Below are 19,508 nucleotides of genomic sequence, written 5' to 3'. Positions count from 1 at the left end.
ATTAGGGTGAGGCACATGGGCTACTAACAGCTTACTACACAACATACACTTAGCAGTACTTTCTTAGCTACAGTATACATATCTCCATGGCATATTACATCACTCATGCACTTATGCAGCAGCATACAAGAAATTTTTGTGCTGAGCTTACTTGAACAGGAATGTCGCGAGGCAGTCCGTCTTGTTGGCAAATTTTGTCATGAAATGTTGTCATATAAGACTGGCATTCTCTGTATTTATGGTGCTGTCAAGACAACTGGGAACTGAAAAAAACTAGGTCGAATCATGACGCCAATGATTTTCAGGTTGGAGCTTTAAAAAGAAGCCAGAGTTCCCGACTTGAATTTCCAAGTTGGATGACCGTTTATTTTCCCAGTCGGAGCTTGTTTTTTCAAGACTTCCCAGTTGTCTTGAACTCACTGAAGTCTGAGATTTCCCTGTTCTGAGTTTCCAGGGGTTTTGAATGTGGCAGAGGTCATGCTGGATTGATAGCATGGCAAATGTATTTAACCTTTTCTGGCCCACGGTGTCGCTTGTAAATGTTTACAATTTAAGCTTGGAAAAGAGACCCTTAAACCCAAACTTGAACCACACACCCTCTCCACTAAATAGAAGGCAGGGCAACGCTTGCAGTTAGCCACTGATTCCTTCCAAATCACTCATTGTTGAATTTTCAATATCCAACTTGTTGTGTAATGTTTATGTCCGATGGCCTATGAACAACGATATATTTCATCTATAATTTATCTTCATACAACAAGGATTGAAAAGGATTTTCCAGCAGATTGTCAACATGATTCATGACTGCTTGTCTAGCTAAGATTTTGAAAGTATGATGTAGACATGATCAGTGCAATCAATCTACAGTAACATGATTTGATGTCATTTTATCTGTGGCCAATGGCCTTGAGCCTTCTTGGATGTGCACTTCCAATGTAAATCTATGGCAGCACCCAAGGGGGCTTGTACTTTCTAGCTCTCCTTGTAGATTTAGCATTGACACAGTGTCACCAGGAGTGATAGAACACTGAGCCAATCACAGCACAACGAGAGGAGAGATTACCAACCTCTATGCTCTGTACTTAATATTCAACATGTCCTCAACATGGATTTGAACTCACAACCTCACCCCATTCCAAGCTTCCCACTACGCCACCATGTCTGTCTCAATGCTACGTTGCACTTCAATGTTTTTAACGTATTTTATTTAACCTTTATTTAACCAGGTAGGACAGTTGAGAACAAGTTTCATTTACAATTGCGACCTGGCCAAGATAAAGCAAAGCAGTCGACACAAACAACAACACAGAGTTCCACATGGAATAAACAAAGTAAAGTAAATAACACAATAGAAAAAGTCTATACACAGTGTATGCAAATTATTTTAGGAAGTAAGGCAATAAATAGGCCATAGTAGCGAAGTAATTACAATTTAGCAAATTAACACTGGAGTGATAGATGTACAGATGATAATGTGCAAGTAGAAATACTGGTGTGCAAAGGGGCAAAAAAAGAGTAAATAAAAATAATATGGGGATGAGGTAGGTAGTTGGATGGGCTATTTACAGATGGGCTATGTACAGCTGCAGCGATTGGTAAGCTGCTCAGATAGATGATGCTTAAAGTTAGTGAGGGAGATATATGTCTCCAACTTCTGCGATTTTTGCAATTTGTTCCAGTCATTGGCAGCAGAGAACTGTAAGGAAAGGCGGCCAAATTAGATTTTGGCTTTGGGGATGACAAGTGAGATATACCTCCGCGTGCTACGGGTGGGTGTTGTTATGGTAGCCAGTGAGCTGAGATAAGGTGGAGCTTTACCTACCAAAGACTTATAGATGACCTGGAGCCAGTGGGTCTGGCGACGAATATGTAGCGAGGGCCAGCCGACAAGAGCATACAGGTTGCCGTGGTGGGTGGTATATGGGGCTTTGGTGACAAAACGGATGGCACTGTGATAGACTGCATCCAGTTTGCTGAGTAGAGTGTTGGAGGCTATTTTGTAAATGACATCGAGGATTGGTAGGATAGTCAGTTTTACAAGGATATGTTTGGCAGCATGAGTGAAGGAGGCTTTGTTGCGAAATAGGAAGCCGATTCTAGATTTAATTTTGGATTGGAGATGTTTAATATGAGTCTGGAAGAAGAGTTTACAGTCTAGCCAGACACCTAGGTATTTGTAGTTGTCCGCATATTCTAAGTCAGAACCGTTCAGAGTAGTGATGCTAGTCGGGCGGGCGGGTGTGGGCAGCGATCGGTTGAAGAGCATGCATTTAGTTTTACTAGCATTGAAAAGCAATTGGAGGCCACGGAAGGAGTGTTGTATGGCATTGAACCTCGATTGGAGGTTTATTAACACAGTGTCCAAAGAAGGGCCAGATGTATACAGAATGGTGTCGTCTGCGTAGATGTGGAGCAAGGAATCACCCGCAGCAAGAGAGACATCGTTGATATAGACAGAGAAATGAGTCGGCCTGAGAATTGAAACCTGTGGTACCCCCATAGAGACTGCCAGAGGTCCAGACAACAGGCCCTCCAATTTGACACACTGAACTCTATCTGAGAAGTAGTTGGTGAACCAGGCGAGGCAGTAATTTGAGAAACCAAGGCTGTTGAGTCTGCCGATAAGAATACGGTGATTGAAAGATTCGAAAGTCTTGGCCAGGTCGATGAAGATGGCTGCACAGTACTGTATTTTATCAATGGCGGTTATGATATCATTTAGTACCTTGATCGTGGCTGAGGTGCACCCGTGACCAGCTCAGAAACCGGATTGCACAGCGGAGAAGGTACGGTGGGATTCAAAATGGTCAGTGATCTGTTTGTTAACTTGGCTTTCGAAGACTTTAGAAAGGCAGCCAGGATGGATATAGGTCAGTAACAGTTTGGGTCTAGAGTGTCACCCCCTTTGAAGAGTGGGATGAACGCGGCAGCTTACTAATCTTTAGGAATCTTATAGGATATGAAAGAGAGGTTGAACAGACTAGTTATAGGGGTTGCAACAATGGCAGCAGATAATTTTAGAAAGAGAGGGTCCAGATTGTCTAGCCCAGCTGATTTGTACGGGTCCGAGTTTTGCAGCTCTTCCAGAACATCTGCTATGTGGATTTGGGTGAAGGAGAAGCTGGGGAGGCTTGTGCAAGTAGCTGCAGGGGGTGCAGAGCTGTTGGCCGGGGTTGGGGTAGCCAGGAGGAAAGCATGGCCAGCCGCAAAGAAATACTTATTGAAATTCTTGATTATCGTGGATTTATCGGGGGTGACAGTGTTTCCTAGCCTCAGTGCAGTGGGCAGCTTGGAGGAGGTGCTCTTATTCTCCATGGACTTTACAGTGTCCCAGAACATTTTGGAGTTAGAGCTATAGGATGGAAAATTCTGTTTGAAAAAGTTAGCCTTTGCTTTCCTAACTGACTGTGTGTATTTGTTCCTGACTTCCCTGAAAAGTTGCATATCCCGGGGACTATTCAATGCTAGTACAGTCCGCCAAAGGATGTTTTTGTACTGGTCAAGGGCAGTCAGGTCTGGAGTGAACCAAGGACTATATCTGTGCTTAGTTCTACGGACATTACTTTAAAAAAATGACCATGCATCCTCAACTGACGGGATGAGGTCAATATCCTTCCAGTATACCCGGGCCCAATCAATTCACATATTTTTTATTTAATAAAAAAAAAACACCTTTATTTAACCAGGTAAGCTAGTTGAGAACAAGTTCTCATTTGCAACTGCGACCTGGCCAAGATAAAGCATAGCAGTTCGACACATACAACATCAGAGAGTTACACATGGAATGAACAAAACATACAGTCAATAATACAGTAGAAAAAAAGAAAACAAAGTCTATATGCAGTGAGTGCAAATAAGGTCAAATAAGGGAGTTAAGGCAATAAATAGGCCATGGTGGCGAAGTAATTACAATATGGAAATGAAACACTGGTGTCCGGGGCACAGTTGGGAGCTGAGAGGGTCTATATCAGGCGGCAACAGTGATAGACTTGTTTCTGGAGTAGAGGTCGACCGATTAATCGGAATGGCCGATTTAATTAGGGACAATTTCAAGTTTTCATAACAATCGGAAATCTGTATTTTTGGGTGCCGATTTTGCAGATTATTATATTATTTTATACCTTTATGTAACTAGGCAAGTCAGTTAAGAACACATTCGTATTTTCAATGACGGCCTAGGAACGGTGGGTCAACTGCCTTGTTCAGGGGCAGAACGACAGATTTTCACCTTGTCAGCTCGGGGGATCCAATCTTTCAACCTTACATTTAACTAGTCTAACGCTCTAACCACCTGCCTCTCATTGCACTCCACGAGGAGCCTGCCTGTTACGCTAATGCAGTAGAAGCCAAGGTAAGTTGCTAGCTAGCATTAAAGTATCTTATAAAAAACAATCAATCATAATCACTAGTTATAACTACACATGGTTGATGATATTACTAGTTTATCTAGCGTGTCCTGCGTTGCATATAATCGATGCAACACTGGGGGATGATTTAACAAAAGCGCTTTGCGAAAAAAGCACAATCGTTGGACGACTGTACCTAACCATAAACACCAATGCTTTTCTTAAAATCAATACACAGAAGTATATATTTTTAAACCTGCATATTTTGCTAAAAGAAATCCAGGTTAGCAGGCAATATTAACCAGGTGAAATTGTGTCACTTCTCTTGCGTTCATTGCACGCAGAGTCAGGGTATATGCAACAGTTTGGGCCGCCTGGCTCATTGCGAACGAATTTGCCAGAATTTTACGTAATTATGATATAACATTGAAGGTTGTGCAATGTAACAAGAATATTTAGAATTAGGGATGCCACCCGTTAGATAAAATACCGAACGGCTCCGTATTTTACTGAAATAAAAAACGTTTTGTTTTCGAAATGATAGTTTCCAGATTCGACCATATTAATGACCAAAGGCTCGTATTTCTGTGTGTTAAGTCTATGATTTGATAGAGCATTCTGACTGAGCGATGGTAGACAGCAGCAGGCTCGCAAGCATTCATTCAAACAGCACTTTCGTGCGTTTTGCCAGCAGCTCTTCGCAAGCACATCGCTGTTTATGACTTCAAGCCTATCAGCCTAATGGCTGGTGTAACCGATGTGAAATGGCTAGCTAGTTAGCGGGGTGTGCGCTAATAGCGTTTCAAACGTCACTCGCTCGGAGACTTGGAGTAGTTATTCCCCTTGCTTCGCAAGGGCCGCGGCTTTTGTGGAGCAATGGGTAACGGGACGGAAACTATACTGTTACACTGGCAATACTATAGTGCCTATGAGAGCATCCAATAGTCAAACGTATATGAAATGCAAATGGTATAGAGAAAAATAGTCTTATAAATACTATATTAACTGCAACCTAAAACCTCTTACCTTGGAATATTGAAGTCTCATGTTAAAAGGAACCAGCAACTTTCATATGTTCTCATGTTTTGAGCAAGGAACTCAAACGTTAGCTTTTTTACATGGCGCATATTGCACTTTTACTTCTCCAACACTTTGTTTTTGCTTTATTTAAACCAAATTGAACATGTTTCATTATTTATTTGAGGCTAATGTCACGTCTTGGTCTTAGTGTTTTTGTGTTTTCTTTAATTATTTGTTCAGGCCAGGGTGTGACATGGGGTTATTGTATTTTCGTATTGGGGTTTGTAGTATTTGGGATCGCGGCTGAGTAGGGGTGTTGTATAGGCTTGGCTGCCTGAGGCGGTTCTCAATCAGAGTCAGGTGATTCTCGTTGTCTCTGATTGGGAACCGTATTTAGGTAGCCAGGTTTCGCTTTGTATTTCGTGGGTGATTGTTCCTGTCTCTGTGTAGTTTCACCAGATAGGCTGTAATAGGTTTCACGTTCCGTTTGTTGTTTTGGTATATGTATAAGTTATTTCATGTATCGCAATCTCTTCATTAAAGACATGAGTAACCACTACGCTGCATTTCGGTCCGACTCTCTTTGTACAAACGAAGAACGACGTTACAGAATCACCCACCACACACGGACCGAGTGAAGTGGTAACAGGCAGCTGGAACAGCGAAGGGAGGACGTTATGGACAGCCGAGGCATGGAGTATACGACGTGGGAAGAAATAGACAGGTGGGCGGCCGACCCAGAGAGAATGCCGGAGCCCGCCTGGGATTCGCTGGAGCAGTGCGAAGAGGGCTATAGGAGAATGGAGTCGAAAAGAAAGACACGGCGGCACAGAGCGAAAACCGAAAGTCACCCCCAAATATTTATTGGGGGAGGGCTCAGAGAGAGAGTAGCAGAGTCAGGAGTCAGACCTGAGCCTACTCTCCCTGTTAATCGTGAGGAGCAGTTGCAGTGGGAGAGGCTGCACCACCTGGAGAATTGGACATGGGAGGAAGAACTAGACGGAAAAGGACCCTGGGCGCAGCCGGGAGAATATCGCCGTCCCAAGGAAGAACTAGAGGCGGCTAAAGCGTAGAGGCGCTGGTATGAGGAGGCAGCACGGCGACGCGGATGGAAGCCCGAAAAGCAGCCCCAAAAAATTATTGAGGGGGGGCTTAAAGGGAGTATGGCTATGCCAGGTAGGAGACCTGCGCAAACTCCCTGTGCTTACCGGTGGGCTAGAGAGAACGGGCAGGCACCGTGTTATGCTATGGAGCGCACGGTGTTTCCAGTGCGGGTGCATAGCCCGGTGCGGTTCATACCAGCCCTTCGTATTGGCCGGGCTAGAGTGGGCATCGAGCCAGGTAAGGTTGGGCAGGCTCGGTGCTCAAGAGCTCCAGTGCGCCTGCACGGCTTCCTGTGCGTGTCCACGCTCCAGTATCACCAGTGCCAGCACCACGCATCAGGCCTACAGTGCGCCTCGCCTCTTCTGTGCTGTCGGAGTCTCCCGCCTCTCCAGCGCTATCAGAGCCTTCCTCCTCTACAGCGCTGCCGGAGCCTCCTGCCTGTTCGGAGCAGCCTGAGCTGCCAGTCTGCAGGGAGCTGTCAGTCTGCAAGGTGCTGTCAGTCTGCATGAAGCAGCCAGAGCTGTCAGTCTGCAAAGAGCTGCCAGTCTGCAGGGTGCTGTCAGCCTCCATGGAGCAGTCAGAGCTGTCAGTCTGCATGACGCAGCCAGAGCTGTCAGTCTGCAAAGAGCTGCCAGTCTGCAAGGAGCTGTCAGTCTGCAAGGAGCTGCCAGTCTGCAGGGTGCTGTCAGCCTGCATGGAGCAGTCAGAGCTGTCAGTCTACATAAAGCAGCCAGAGCTGTCAGCCTGCATGGAGCAGTCAAAGCTGTCAGTCTGCAAAGAGCTGTCAGTCTGCAAGGAGCTGTCAGCCTGCATGGAGCTGCCAGAGCTGTCAGTCTGCAAGGAGCTGTCAGTCTGCATAGAGCAGCTAGATCCGCCAGTCAGCCATGATCTTCTAGATCTGCCAGTCAACCAGATTCTTCCAGATCTGCCAGTCAACCAGTCTCTTCCAGATCTGCCAGTCAACCAGTCTCTTCCAGATCTGCTAGTCAACCAGAATCTTCCAGATCCGCCAGCCAGTCAGGATCTACCGGAGCCTACTACCTGCCTGAGCTTCATCTCAGTACTGGGCTTCCTCTCAGTACTGGGCTTCCTCCCAGTACTGGGCTTTCTCTCAGTACTGGGCTTCCCCTCAGTTCCGGGCTGCCCCTCAGTTCCGGGCTGCCCCTCAGTCCCGAGCTTCCCCTCAGTCCCGAGCTTCCTCAGTCCCGAGCTGCCCCTCAGTCCCGAGCTGCCCCTCAGTCCCGAGCTGTCCCTCAGTCCCGAGATGCCCCTCAGTCAGGAGCTGCTCCTCAGTTCTGTGTGGTTCTGGGTGAGGACTATTAGGCCATGGTCGGCGGCGAGGGTGGATTATCCCAGGACGCGAAGGGGAGGAACTAGGACATTAATGGAGTGGGGTCCACGTTCCCGAGCCGGAACCGCCACCATGGACAGACGCCCACCCGGACCCTCCCTATGGTTTTGAGGTGCGTCCGGGAGTCCGCACCTTAGGGGGGTTCTGTCGCGCCTTGGTCTAAGTGTTTTTGTGTTTTCTTTAATTATTTGTTCAGGCCAGGGTGTGACATGGGGTTATTGTATTTTCGTATTGGGGTTTGTAGTATTTGGGATCGCGGCTGAGTAGGGGTGTTGTATAGGCTTGGCTGCCTGAGGCGGTTCTCAATCAGAGTCAGGTGATTCTCGTTGTCTCTGATTGGGAACCGTATTTAGGTAGCCTGGTTTCGCTTTGTATTTTGTGGGTGATTGTTCCTGTCTCTGTGTAGTTTCACCAGATAGGCTGTAATAGGTTTCACGTTCCGTTTGTTGTTTTGGTATATGTATAAGTTATTTCATGTATCGCGATCTCTTCATTAAAGACATGAGTAACCACTGCACTGCATTTCGGTCCGACTCTCTTTCTACAAACGAAGAACGACGTTACAGCTAAATGGATTTTTATTGATGTATTATATTAAGTTAAAATAAGTGTTCATTCAGTATTGTTGTAATTGTCATTATTACAAATAAATAAATACAAAAATCGGGCGATTAATCGGTATTGGCTTTTTTGGTCCTCCAATAATCGGTATCGGCGTTGAAAAATCATAATCGGTCGACCTCTATTCTGGAGAGATATATTTTTTAAATATGAGGAGCTCGAACTGTTTGGGCAAAACATTTTGAAAAAGTATGCTTTGCAAGCAATCTCTGCAGTAGATTGCAACTCCTCCCCATTTGGCAGTTCTATCTTGACGGAAAATGTTGTATTTGGGGATGGAAATCTCAAAATTTTTGGTGGCCTTCCTAAGCCGGGATTCAGACACGGCAAGGACATCAATGTTGGCAGAGCCTGCTAAAGCAGTGAGTAAAACACACTTAGGGAGGAGGCTTCTGATGTTAACATGCATGAAACCAGGGCTTTTACGATTACAGAAGTCAACAAATGAGAGCGCCTGGTGACACAGAGGGCCTGGGTTAACCTCTACATCACCCGAGGAACAGAGGAGGAGAAGGATGAGGGTACGGCTAAAGGCTATCAAAACTGGTCGTCTAGTGCGTTGGGGACAGAGATTATAAAAGGAGCAGATTTCTGGGCGTAGTAAGGATAGATTCAGGGCATAATTTACAGACGCTTATGGTAGGGTGCGGGTAAAGTGGAGCTAGGCATTGAGTGATGATAAGAGAGGTTACATCTCTGGATGCACTAATTATGCTGGCTGAGGTCACCGCATGTGTGGGAGGTGGGACAAAAGAGGTATCTGAGGCATTTTGAGTGGGACTAGGAGCTCCGCAGTAAACTAAAACAATGAGAACTATTGTAAACAACAGTATGCAAGGCATATTGACATTGGAGAGAGACATAAAGCGAGGCATAAAGCAATCACAGGTGTTGATTGGGAGAGCTAGCTAAGACAACAACGGAAAAGACAACAACATCTAATCAGCTAAGACAACAATAACAGGTAAAATGGCGATGAATGGGCAGAGAGGGTCAGTTAACTACACACAGGGCCTAGGTTCGAGGCTGGGACCGACAGATAAACAAAATAGACAAAATAGAGTACTGTGATTATTGAACAGTCCAGCAGGCATCAGCTATATAGCCAAGTGATCATAGGGTCCAGTGAACAGCAATAGATGAAACAGGGAAGCCGCGAGGTAGTCGTTACTACGCTAGCAATCAAATCAAATCTAATTTCATTTGTCACATACACATGGTTAACAGATAGTGTAGCGAAATGCTTGTGCTTCTATTTCCGACAATGCAGTAATAACCAACAAGTAATCTAGCTAACAATTCCAAAACTACTACCTTATAGACACAAGTGTAAGGGGATAAAGAATATGTACAGAAAGATATATGAATGAGTGATGGTACAGAGCGGCATAGGCAAGATACAGTAGATGGCATTGAGTGCAGTATATACATATGAGATGAGTATGTAAACAAAGTGGCATAGTTAAAGTGGCTAGTGATACATGTATTACATAAGGATGCAGTAGATGATATAGAGTACAGTATATACGTATACATATGAGATGAATAATGTAGGGTATGTAAACATTATATTAGGTAGCATTGTTTAAAGTGGCTAGTGATATATTTTACATAATTTCCCATCTATTCCCATTATTAAAGTGGCTGGAGTTGAGTCAGTGTGTTGGCAGCAGCCACTCAATGTTAGTGGTGGCTGTTTAACAGTCTGATGGCCTTGAGATAGAAGCTGTTTTTCAGTCTCTCGGTCCCAGCTTTGCGCTGCTGCGCCTTCTTCACGATGCTGTCTGTGTGGGTGGACCAATTCAGTTTGTCTGTGATGTGTACGCCGAGGAACTTAAAACTTACTACCCTCTCCACTACTGTTCCATCGATGTGGATAGGGGGATGTTCCCTCTGTTGTTTCCTGAAGTCCACAATCATCTCCTTAGTTTTGTTGACGTTGAGTGTGAGGTTATTTTCCTGACACCACACTCCGAGGGCCCTCACCTCCTCCCTGTAGGCCGTCTCGTCGTTGTTGGTAATCAAGCCTACCACTGTTGTGTCGTCCGCAAACTTGATGATTGAGTTGGAGGCGTGCGTGGCCACGCAGTCGTGGATGAACAGGGAGTACAGGAGAGGGCTCAAAACGCACCCTTGTGGGGCCCCAGTGTTGAGGATCAGCAGGGTGGAGATGTTGTTGCCTAACCTCACCACCTGGGGGCGGCCCGTCAGGAAGTCCAGTACCCAGTTGCACAGGGCAGGGTCGAGACCCAGGGTCTCGAGCTTGATGACGAGCTTGAAGGGCACTATGGTGTTAAATGCAGAGCTGTAGTCGATGAACAGCATTCTCACATAGGTATTCCTCTTGTCCAGATGGGTTAGGGCAGTGTGCAGTGTGGTTGAGATTGCATCGTCTGTGGACCTATTTGGGCGGTAAGCAAATTGGAGTGGGTCTAGGGTGTCAGGTAGGGTGGAGGTGATATGGTCCTTGACTAGTCTCTCAAAGCACTTCATGATGACGGAAGTGAGTGCTACGGGGCGGTAGTCGTTTAGCTCAGTTACCTTAGCTTTCTTGGGAACTGGAACAATGGTGGCCCTCTTGAAGCATGTGGGAACAACAGACTGGGATAGGGATTGATTGAATATGTCCGTAAACACACCAGCCAGCTGGTCTGCGCATGCTCTGAGGGCGCGGCTGGGGATGCCGTCTGGGCCTGCAGCCTTGCGAGGGTTGACACGTTTAAATGTCTCCCTCACGTCGGCTGCAGTGAAGGAGAGTCCGCATGTTTTAGTTGCGGGCAGTGTCAGTGGCACTGTATTGTCCTCAAAGCGGGCAAAAAAGTTATTTAGTCTGCCTGGGAGCAAGACATCCTGGTCCGTGACGGTGCTGGTTTTCTTTTTGTAATCCGTGATTGACTGTAGACCCTGCCACATACCTTTTATGTCTGAGCCGTTGAATTGAGATTCTACTTTGTCTCTATACTGACGCTTAGCTTGTTTGATTGCCTTGCGGAGGGAATAGTTACACTGTTTGTATTCGGTCATGTTTCCAGTCACCTTGCCCTGATTAAAAGCAGTGGTTTGCGCTTTCAGTTTCACGCGAATGCTGCCATCAATCCACGGTTTCTGGTTTGGGAATGTTTTAATCATTGCTATGGGAACGACATCTTCAACGCACGTTCTAAAGAACTCGCACACCGAATCAGCGTATTCGTCAATGTTGTCGTCTGACGCAATACGGAACATATCCCAGTCCACGTGATGGAAGCAGTCTTGGTAGAAGAGAATTCCCTTGGTAGATAATGCGGTCTACATTTGATTGTGAGGAATTCTAAATCAGGTGAACAGAAGGACTTGAGTTCCTGTATGTTGTTTTGGCCACACCACGTCACGTTAACCATAAAGCATACGCCCCCGCCCCTCTTCTTACCAGAAAGATGTTTGTTTCTGTCGGCACGATGCGTGGAGAAACCAGCTGGCTGCACCGTCTCCGATAGCGTCTCTCCAGTGAGCCATGTTTTCGTGAAGCAAAGAACGTTACAGTCTCTGATGTCCCTCTGGAATGCTACCCTTGCTCGGATTTCATCAACCTTGTTGTCAAGAGACTGGACATTGGCGATGAGAATGCTAGGGAGTGGTGCACGATGTGCCCGTCTCCGGAGTCTGACCAGAAGACCGCTTCGTTTTCCCCTTTTTCGAAGTCGTTTTTTGGGGTCGCCGGCTGGGATACATTGCGTTGTCCTGGGTGAAAGGCAGAACACAGGGTCCGCTTCGCGAAAGTCATATTCTTGGTCGTACTGATGGTGAGTTGACGCTGCTCTTATGTTCAGTAGTTATTCTCGACTGTATGTAATGAAACCTAAGATGACCTGGGGTACCAATGTAAGAAATAACACGTAAAAAAAAAAAAAAACTGCATAGTTTCCTAGGAACGCGAAGCGAGGCGGCCATCACTGTCGGTGCTGGAAGTTTGCGGCGCGGGAGATACGGCGTTAAAATAAGTTAGCAGGCCAGGGCTAGTAGAAGCGTCTTCACCGACGTCCGGCAAAGGTCAGTTGAGGGCACAACGGATGGAATTACATCGGCAGACCAGTCGTGATGGATCGGCGGGGCTCCGTGTCGACAAAGGGACCAGGCCAGTTGGCAAAAGAGGTATTGTAGCTAGAGTAATTTCGTTTGCTTGCTGGGAGATGCGCCTGGCTCCAGGCTAACTGGTTTAACATGTTTTAAAATGAGAACGCCACCAAAAATCGGGTTGCCTTTGTAATGGAACGCTTTGTATGGAAAACCAAGTTGAAGCCAACATCTGATGTTTTCTTGCTCACTAGCGCAACACCCTTCAACTGAAACAGCAGGAAACAAGCGAAAGTGCCTACATTAAAAACTGATCATAAATTCAATCACGGAATAGTTATATTGAAGCAGTAGAAATTCATAACTTCAATGACTTTTCAAGGACCAAAGAGCTTAGAGGAATTGTCAAATTTTAAAGGAAGACTCTTCCATGATGACTGAATTGCGCATTGCAAATATTCAATCAAGACTTTCTCTTACAAAACATTATTGCAGTCATAGTGCCGTATAACTGCTAGAGTGCAGTATAACTGCAGTATGCTGAAAATACTGTGTCCAAAATATATATTTTTTTACTTCAGTAATTTTGCAGTGTAACTGCAGTTAGACTACAGTACACTGCAGTTATTCTGCAATTACTCCATCCAAAATACCACAGTCGACAGCATTTACTGCATTTTCACTGCAATTTCAAAAAGGAAATCTTTTTTGTAAGGGTTGAACTTTTTAAATCCCTGGTTTGTGTACCCATTCTTTTCTTAGCATTTACTGGGAAATATCATAACTTGGAACATGTTACCTACCACTTTCCCCTACCCCTATTGCTGTCGGTCTTCATTCAACGCAACTGTGGAACTACTATAGGCCTTCTTTTAGGTAAGATGCCCAGACAATAATTAATAGTTGAATGAACATACTGTATGAGAGCAAACACATCACGTTGAGCAAACACATCATTTTAAGTTGATTTCATTTTTTACTACTTTTTCACAAGCTAAGTTTGGGCCAACTAATTTGTTTTAGTTCAGTTAACACTTCGACCGAAAAGTTGAGTAAACAAAAAAAAAGTCTGTAGAACTAGTTACTTAATAATAATGTACAGTGTGAGTGAGGAAGGGTCATTGAATACAACTGCTACCTCGCTGACTGACAAACTAGGGTAGACCTGGGGCAATTGTAAAAGTTTTTGTCTTTAAATATATTGCTCAAAGACCACCCGAACTAGGCCAGTCATTTTTTATATTAGAAACTTACATCGGTCTCCTAATCATTCATACCATTTATAGGTCTGTATATAAGACAATCGGATCACAATATTGATTTTAGTCTGAAAAGTCCAGATGTTATGTTTGCCCTCGTGCCAGGGGAATTGTAAAAGTAGCTGTACAAATAAACCAACTAAATTAACTTAACTGAAAAAAACATGAATGTTTATGAATTATCATATTATCATAGACATATGTAATGATTTGGCAAGCAATATATATGTATGTACGTAACCAATATTTACAGTAACACCCATGTATGTGCATGACCATTCAGTTCCTCTCACATCATCTGAATAGTCTGATGGTGCCCAAATGATATCTGTTTACAACTTATTTGACACTCTACAGGACCACAAGGCTAATTACAATTTAACGCAGTTACAATTGCCCTCAACCCAGAAGCCATGACAACAATAGTGACACATGTCAATCATGTCAATGTTTAGCTAACATAAAGTGATGAAAATTATGCTAGTTTGAATTATTGGACAATAATGCTCAGGACGGTATTAAGAAAAATAGTGAGATATTTGGCTGTAACTTTTCAAGCAGGGAGAGAATCACTCTATCTCGTTTCTGTTGGAGAAATTGAAAATGTTACAATTGCTCCCATTTGAACACTGTAGCATTAAAACACTTTCCCAGTTGTCATTTCTGTTGGTCTGTTGTAGTGACACTGTTTGGCCCAAAGGTGGTGCCTGTAAAGACTCTCACAGGCACCTGCAAACCTGAGTTACAGTGCTGAGGAGGATGATGATAATGATGATGAAGGGGATGGTGACAATGATGATGACGATGGCGATGGTGACAATGATGATGACGATGGTGATGATTATGATGGTGGATGGATGGATGGTGACGATGGTTATGATAATGGTTGCTATGCTGAGGACAATGATGTTGATGATAGTGATGATTATGGGGTTATCATAATTAGAAGGAGGAGGAGGAGATGGAGACAGAGGATGAGTGTACAGTACTGACTACACAAGACGTTTTAACATTTCAGTCTGCTATCATAATTGAACTCCTATATGTAGTCTATACTTCCTTGCTAATTCTGACCTTTATAATGAACTGCCCTTATCTGCATAAAACTCAGTCGGTGATGCGCCACAGGTGCTCTGGACTGAAAGTGATTGTGTAATTTCCTGTGACATTCTGAGTTCATCTGCTTTTCCCGAGTCGTTTCTCTCTGTAAATAGCCTGTAAGAGGAGGATGGACATGAGGAGGCTGCTTACCCACTGTAAGTACCCAGAGAAGAGGCAGATCAGAGGGTGCATACTGTGTGTGTACAGTAGATGCTCCATGAGATGTGGTTGAAAAGATGCTGCATGAAACGCTTTGAGCATCTAAAAGGTGCGGATATTCTTTTTCTTCTTCTCATAAGACATTAGTATACTCATGATTCTCACGGCATCTAGTCTCAGTCGCAAGATTAAAGATGAATCCAGCTATGGCTTTTGTCTCTTCTTCCCCAGGTCGAAGTGGTTGTTGTAAGACTTTGTAAATGCCAGTGTTCCTACTCTGAGGCTTTACTCTGTTATCTTTAGACTCGATACGGGTCTGCTCTTACAGAATGGCTTGTGGACAACAGAGGGATCAAGCTCAATATTGCTGGGTAGAGATGGGGTCAGCGAAATGGATTTATATGCTGGCCTCTTCAGTCCTTAGTCTCACCAATAATGTTCTCTCCACTCTCAATGGATGATAAACTGCTTCTACAGGAGTATGGAAGAACACAATGGAGGAACATATGAATAGCTGATCGCTTTGAGCCATCGCTAGGTATCCAAGTAGGCTATACATGTTGATCAGCGGAAAAAGGAGCCTTCCTTTTTCACTAGATACTGTGATGTCTAAGGTATACATTATACAGTTTAACACCTTTAGAGCCTCACATGTTCAATGGCCGCTATTTGAAAATGACATTGATTTATCGCTAGGCAGTCAAAATGCCTGAATATCAGAGATAAAAGTCACGGAGGTAAGGGAAGAAAAAAAAACATTAGTGGAGCGATTTGAAGGATAGAAGGAGAGAATGTGATCAGTCTGACACTATCTGAACAACAGAAGTGAGAGATGAGAGATGTTGGGAAGGGGGATGGCTTTTTTCTCGGAACTAGATGAGAGATGACATCAGCTCCTCTTTAATGGTGAGCGGCTCAGTACAAGGGTGCATCTCAAGTCTGAAGAGGATTCCTCTCCTTGTCTTCTCCCCTTTGTCAAAGGTTAGGGCAGATGAAATCAAATTCATTATTACACATCCACCTGGTGAAGCACCTAACACGGCCGTACCCTGTCCTGATCCACTAATGTGTGTCCTGCTTCTAGTGGGCTGAGGGTTACTCAATAACTAATGTGTGTCCTGCTTCTAGTGGGCTGAGGGTTACTCAATAACTAATGTGTGTCCTGCTTCTAGTGGGCTGAGGGTTACTCAATAACTAATGTGTGTCCAGCTTCTAGTGGGCTGAGGGTTACTCAATAACTAGTGGGTGCTTTTAGTGCTGTCTGCTACACTACCTGACAAGTGATCCAGGAGTAACCTACGCCCTTCACTCTCTTTTCTCTGTTTACACACACACACACACACACACACACACACACACACACACACACACACACACACACACACACACACACACACACACACACACACACACACACACACACACACACACACACACACACACACACACACACACACACACACACGCATGCATTTTCACTCGTGTGCATAAACTGTACCCATACATATGCATACTGTCCACACCCAGCCTTGCCCTGTCACACAACCATGTCTCATCTCATCTTAACAGACACTTACTCTTTGTCTTTCTTTCTCCCTGTCTTTCTATCACTCCATCACTCAATCTCCTTTCTCTTCCCTGATCATTGTTCACACACACTCTCCAATACACACACAGCCTAGTTCTGATCATTACGTATAGCCTACTCTTTGTCTCACACACACATTCACATACACATCCTCCCGCTGCGTCGGAGCCGAATTTCCTAGGCAACCATAGCGTGGATTAGAGGAGAGGAGAGCTATAACTGTGGCAGTGCTGTACTGGGCTCTGACGCTCAGCGTTGCTCCAGAGGATCATTAGCACACAGACAGCCTGCAGTCTACACCAGGCTCTGCTAGACACCAGAGGAGAGGCAGGGTAGGGCTGCGCTGGACTGGGCTGTTGCACTGGTCTCTACTGTACTGGCTTACAAGGCTGGACTGCGACAGGACTGCACAACACCAAACTGGACTGGACTGGGTTACTGCACTGGAATAGGTCTGCATTTTCCTGGGCTTGGCTGTACCAAACTGTTCTACAGAGCTTTGCTGTGCATGACCGGACTGGGCTGCATTGGACTAGGTTGCACCTCACTGGCTTACATGTCTGTGCCGTGCCTGGCTGGGTAACAGCACATTAAAGAGCTGGGAAAGACGGAACCCCCTTTCACTCTCCTCCTTCGCTCCATCCCTTCTCTCTCTTTGTCACACCTTCACAGCAACAGCTCTCAATCCTCTCCAGCAGAAGAACAGAACAGACCTGAACATACGCATCCATCCATCAGCTGGAGAAAGAGAGAGACGGAAAGAGAACAAGAGTATTCTTTCATTTTCTATTTTTCTTTTTGTGGTGAATTCTGAATTCTTTGCTCAGTAAAAAAAAATAAGAAAAGAGGACTAGAGTAGAGAGTTTCCAATGCCTCTCCCGTGGGGTTTTGGATTGGAGATTTGGCACGTTGTTTAATTTCAGACATCTTAGCGGACTGCTGTGGACGGTCACTAGCTGTTCCAGACTGTTACTGTCGCATACGGTCCTCCTGGTTGACTGGCTGTCGTATACAGTCATTCAACTGTTTCTGGTGGTGGTATATCCAGGTTGGGCATGGCCCAGCAGGCTGGCATGGGGGTTGGGGTGGCAGTTGGCGTAGGGGTGGACACCCTGGCAGTGCCCCCCATGGCCAAACATATCGGTCTGAACGAGGACCTGGTGAAGATCCTGAGAGAGAACCTGCTGCAGCCGGAGAGGACCCGGGGCCACCGCCGCTCGCCCTCCTCCATCTCCCCCCGCCTCTCCCCCCGGAACTCCCCTCGCCTGCTCCGCCGCATGATGATCAACAACAACAACCACAAACAGAGGAGGTTCACCGTCGCACACACATGGTGAGGGAATGGAGGTACTGTAGACAGGCTAGCAGATCTGCTGGAATGCTTGTGGACTTGTGTGTGTTTGTTTGTCTGTGAGTGTGTCTCACACTGTGCCCAACCTTCAAAAATTAAAACACTGTATGTGTTCGTGTGTATGCAAATGCACAATTTAAAGGACTTGTATGTAGGACACTTCCCACCTACCACATTTGATTCCTTGGAAGTTTTTAGGTTGCAGGGAGGTTCTGAGAATGTTTTACTGTGGTTCCTTAAAAGTTTTCCTGGGAGGTTTTATAGAAGCTGTACGAACAGAAATTAGGTTATTTAGAGGTTTTTGAATAACTTCCTCTGAATGTTTATATAAGACTTGTAATAACACTTGTAGCTTATTTTGGTGTAACTTTTTTAAAACTCTAAGCACAGATATGACAAATGGAAATTCATGTCCTTAGGCATTAACCATGCAAACACATTTGTTTTCTATTGTGGTATGGCATCAGTGAGATTCAAACCTATAATCTTCTGTTCTCTATCCATGGAATTAGTCCACTTCGCAGCCAGGATGGAGCTAGCATATCATGTTTTTGTAAGCATATAAAGCTGTTCATAGTCTATTCAAAGAGACCCCATTTCAAAGGAGACAAGCACTCATTAATGTTCTCTGAACTATTTAAGAACATTACTTTAAATTGAACCATAAAGAACCTGTAGGAAACGTTATGCTGAAGGACTGAAATTCCCAAGGAAGAATGTTGTTTCTTAATGTTTTCTGAACTATTTGAGAACATTACCAATGTCAAACAGCTGGAGAACATTCCTAGAACAAAATTGAAATGAAATGTAAAAATGTTTAAACCTGTAGGAAATGTTACGCTGAAATACTGAAATTGCCACAGAAGAACATTGTTTCTTAATGTTTTCTGAACTATTTGAGAACATTACCAATGTCAAACCACCTGGAGAACGTACCTGGAACAAAATTGAAATGAAATGTAACCATGTTTGAACTTTTAGGAAATGTCGGTGCAGCTGTAAAACCTTTTGAGGATCTGAGGACCCATGCCAAATCTTTTTAGTCTCCTGAGGGGGAATAGGTTTTGTCGTGACCCTCTTCACGACTGTCTTGGTGTGCTTGGACCACGTTAGTTTGTTGGTGATGTGGACGCCAAGGAACTTGAAGCTCTCAACCTGCTCCACTATAGCCCCGTCGATGAGAATAGGGGCGTGCTCGGTCCTCCTTTTCCCGTAGTCCACAATCATGTCCATTGTCTTGATAACGTTGAGGGAGAGGTTATTGTCATTGCACCACACGGTCAGGTCTCTGACCTCCTCCCTATAGGCTGTCTCATCGTTGTTGGCGATCAGGCCTACCACTGTTATGCCATCAACAAACTTAATGATGTATGTTGGAGTCGTGCCTGGCTGTGTAGTCATGAGTGAACAGAGAGTAGAGGAGGGGGCTGAGCACGCACCCCTGAGGGGCTCCCGTGTTAAGGATCAGCGTGGCGGATGTGTTGTTACCTACCCTTACCACCCGGGGGCGCCCTGTCAGGAAGTCCAGGATCCAGTTTCAGAGGGAGGTGTTTAG

The 19,508-nt window shown here is 45.0% G+C and overlaps 1 protein-coding gene across 2 annotated transcripts in view; it reads left to right on the top strand.

Moving 5' to 3' along the window:
• LOC118358121 (cAMP-specific 3',5'-cyclic phosphodiesterase 4D-like) overlaps positions 1 to 19,508 on the top strand; it is a 274,906-nt gene that overhangs the window by 77,294 nt on the left and 178,104 nt on the right. The window contains exon 1 of one of the 2 annotated variants that reach the window (XM_052478599.1): positions 16,760 to 17,935. The exons of the other annotated variant lie outside the window; for it this stretch is intronic. Coding sequence (XP_052334559.1) covers positions 17,658 to 17,935 — 278 coding nt within the window. The 5' untranslated portion in view covers positions 16,760 to 17,657. Of the gene's footprint in view, positions 1 to 16,759; positions 17,936 to 19,508 lie in introns of those variants that run through there. 2 annotated transcript variants of the gene reach the window in all.

The sequence above is a fragment of the Oncorhynchus keta genome, chromosome 25 (genome assembly GCF_023373465.1).
Source record: "Oncorhynchus keta strain PuntledgeMale-10-30-2019 chromosome 25, Oket_V2, whole genome shotgun sequence".
Classification (NCBI taxonomy): Eukaryota; Metazoa; Chordata; class Actinopteri; order Salmoniformes; family Salmonidae; genus Oncorhynchus; species Oncorhynchus keta.
Note: the sequence above shows the minus strand (reverse complement) of the source record. Positions and strands in the feature narration are given on the sequence as shown.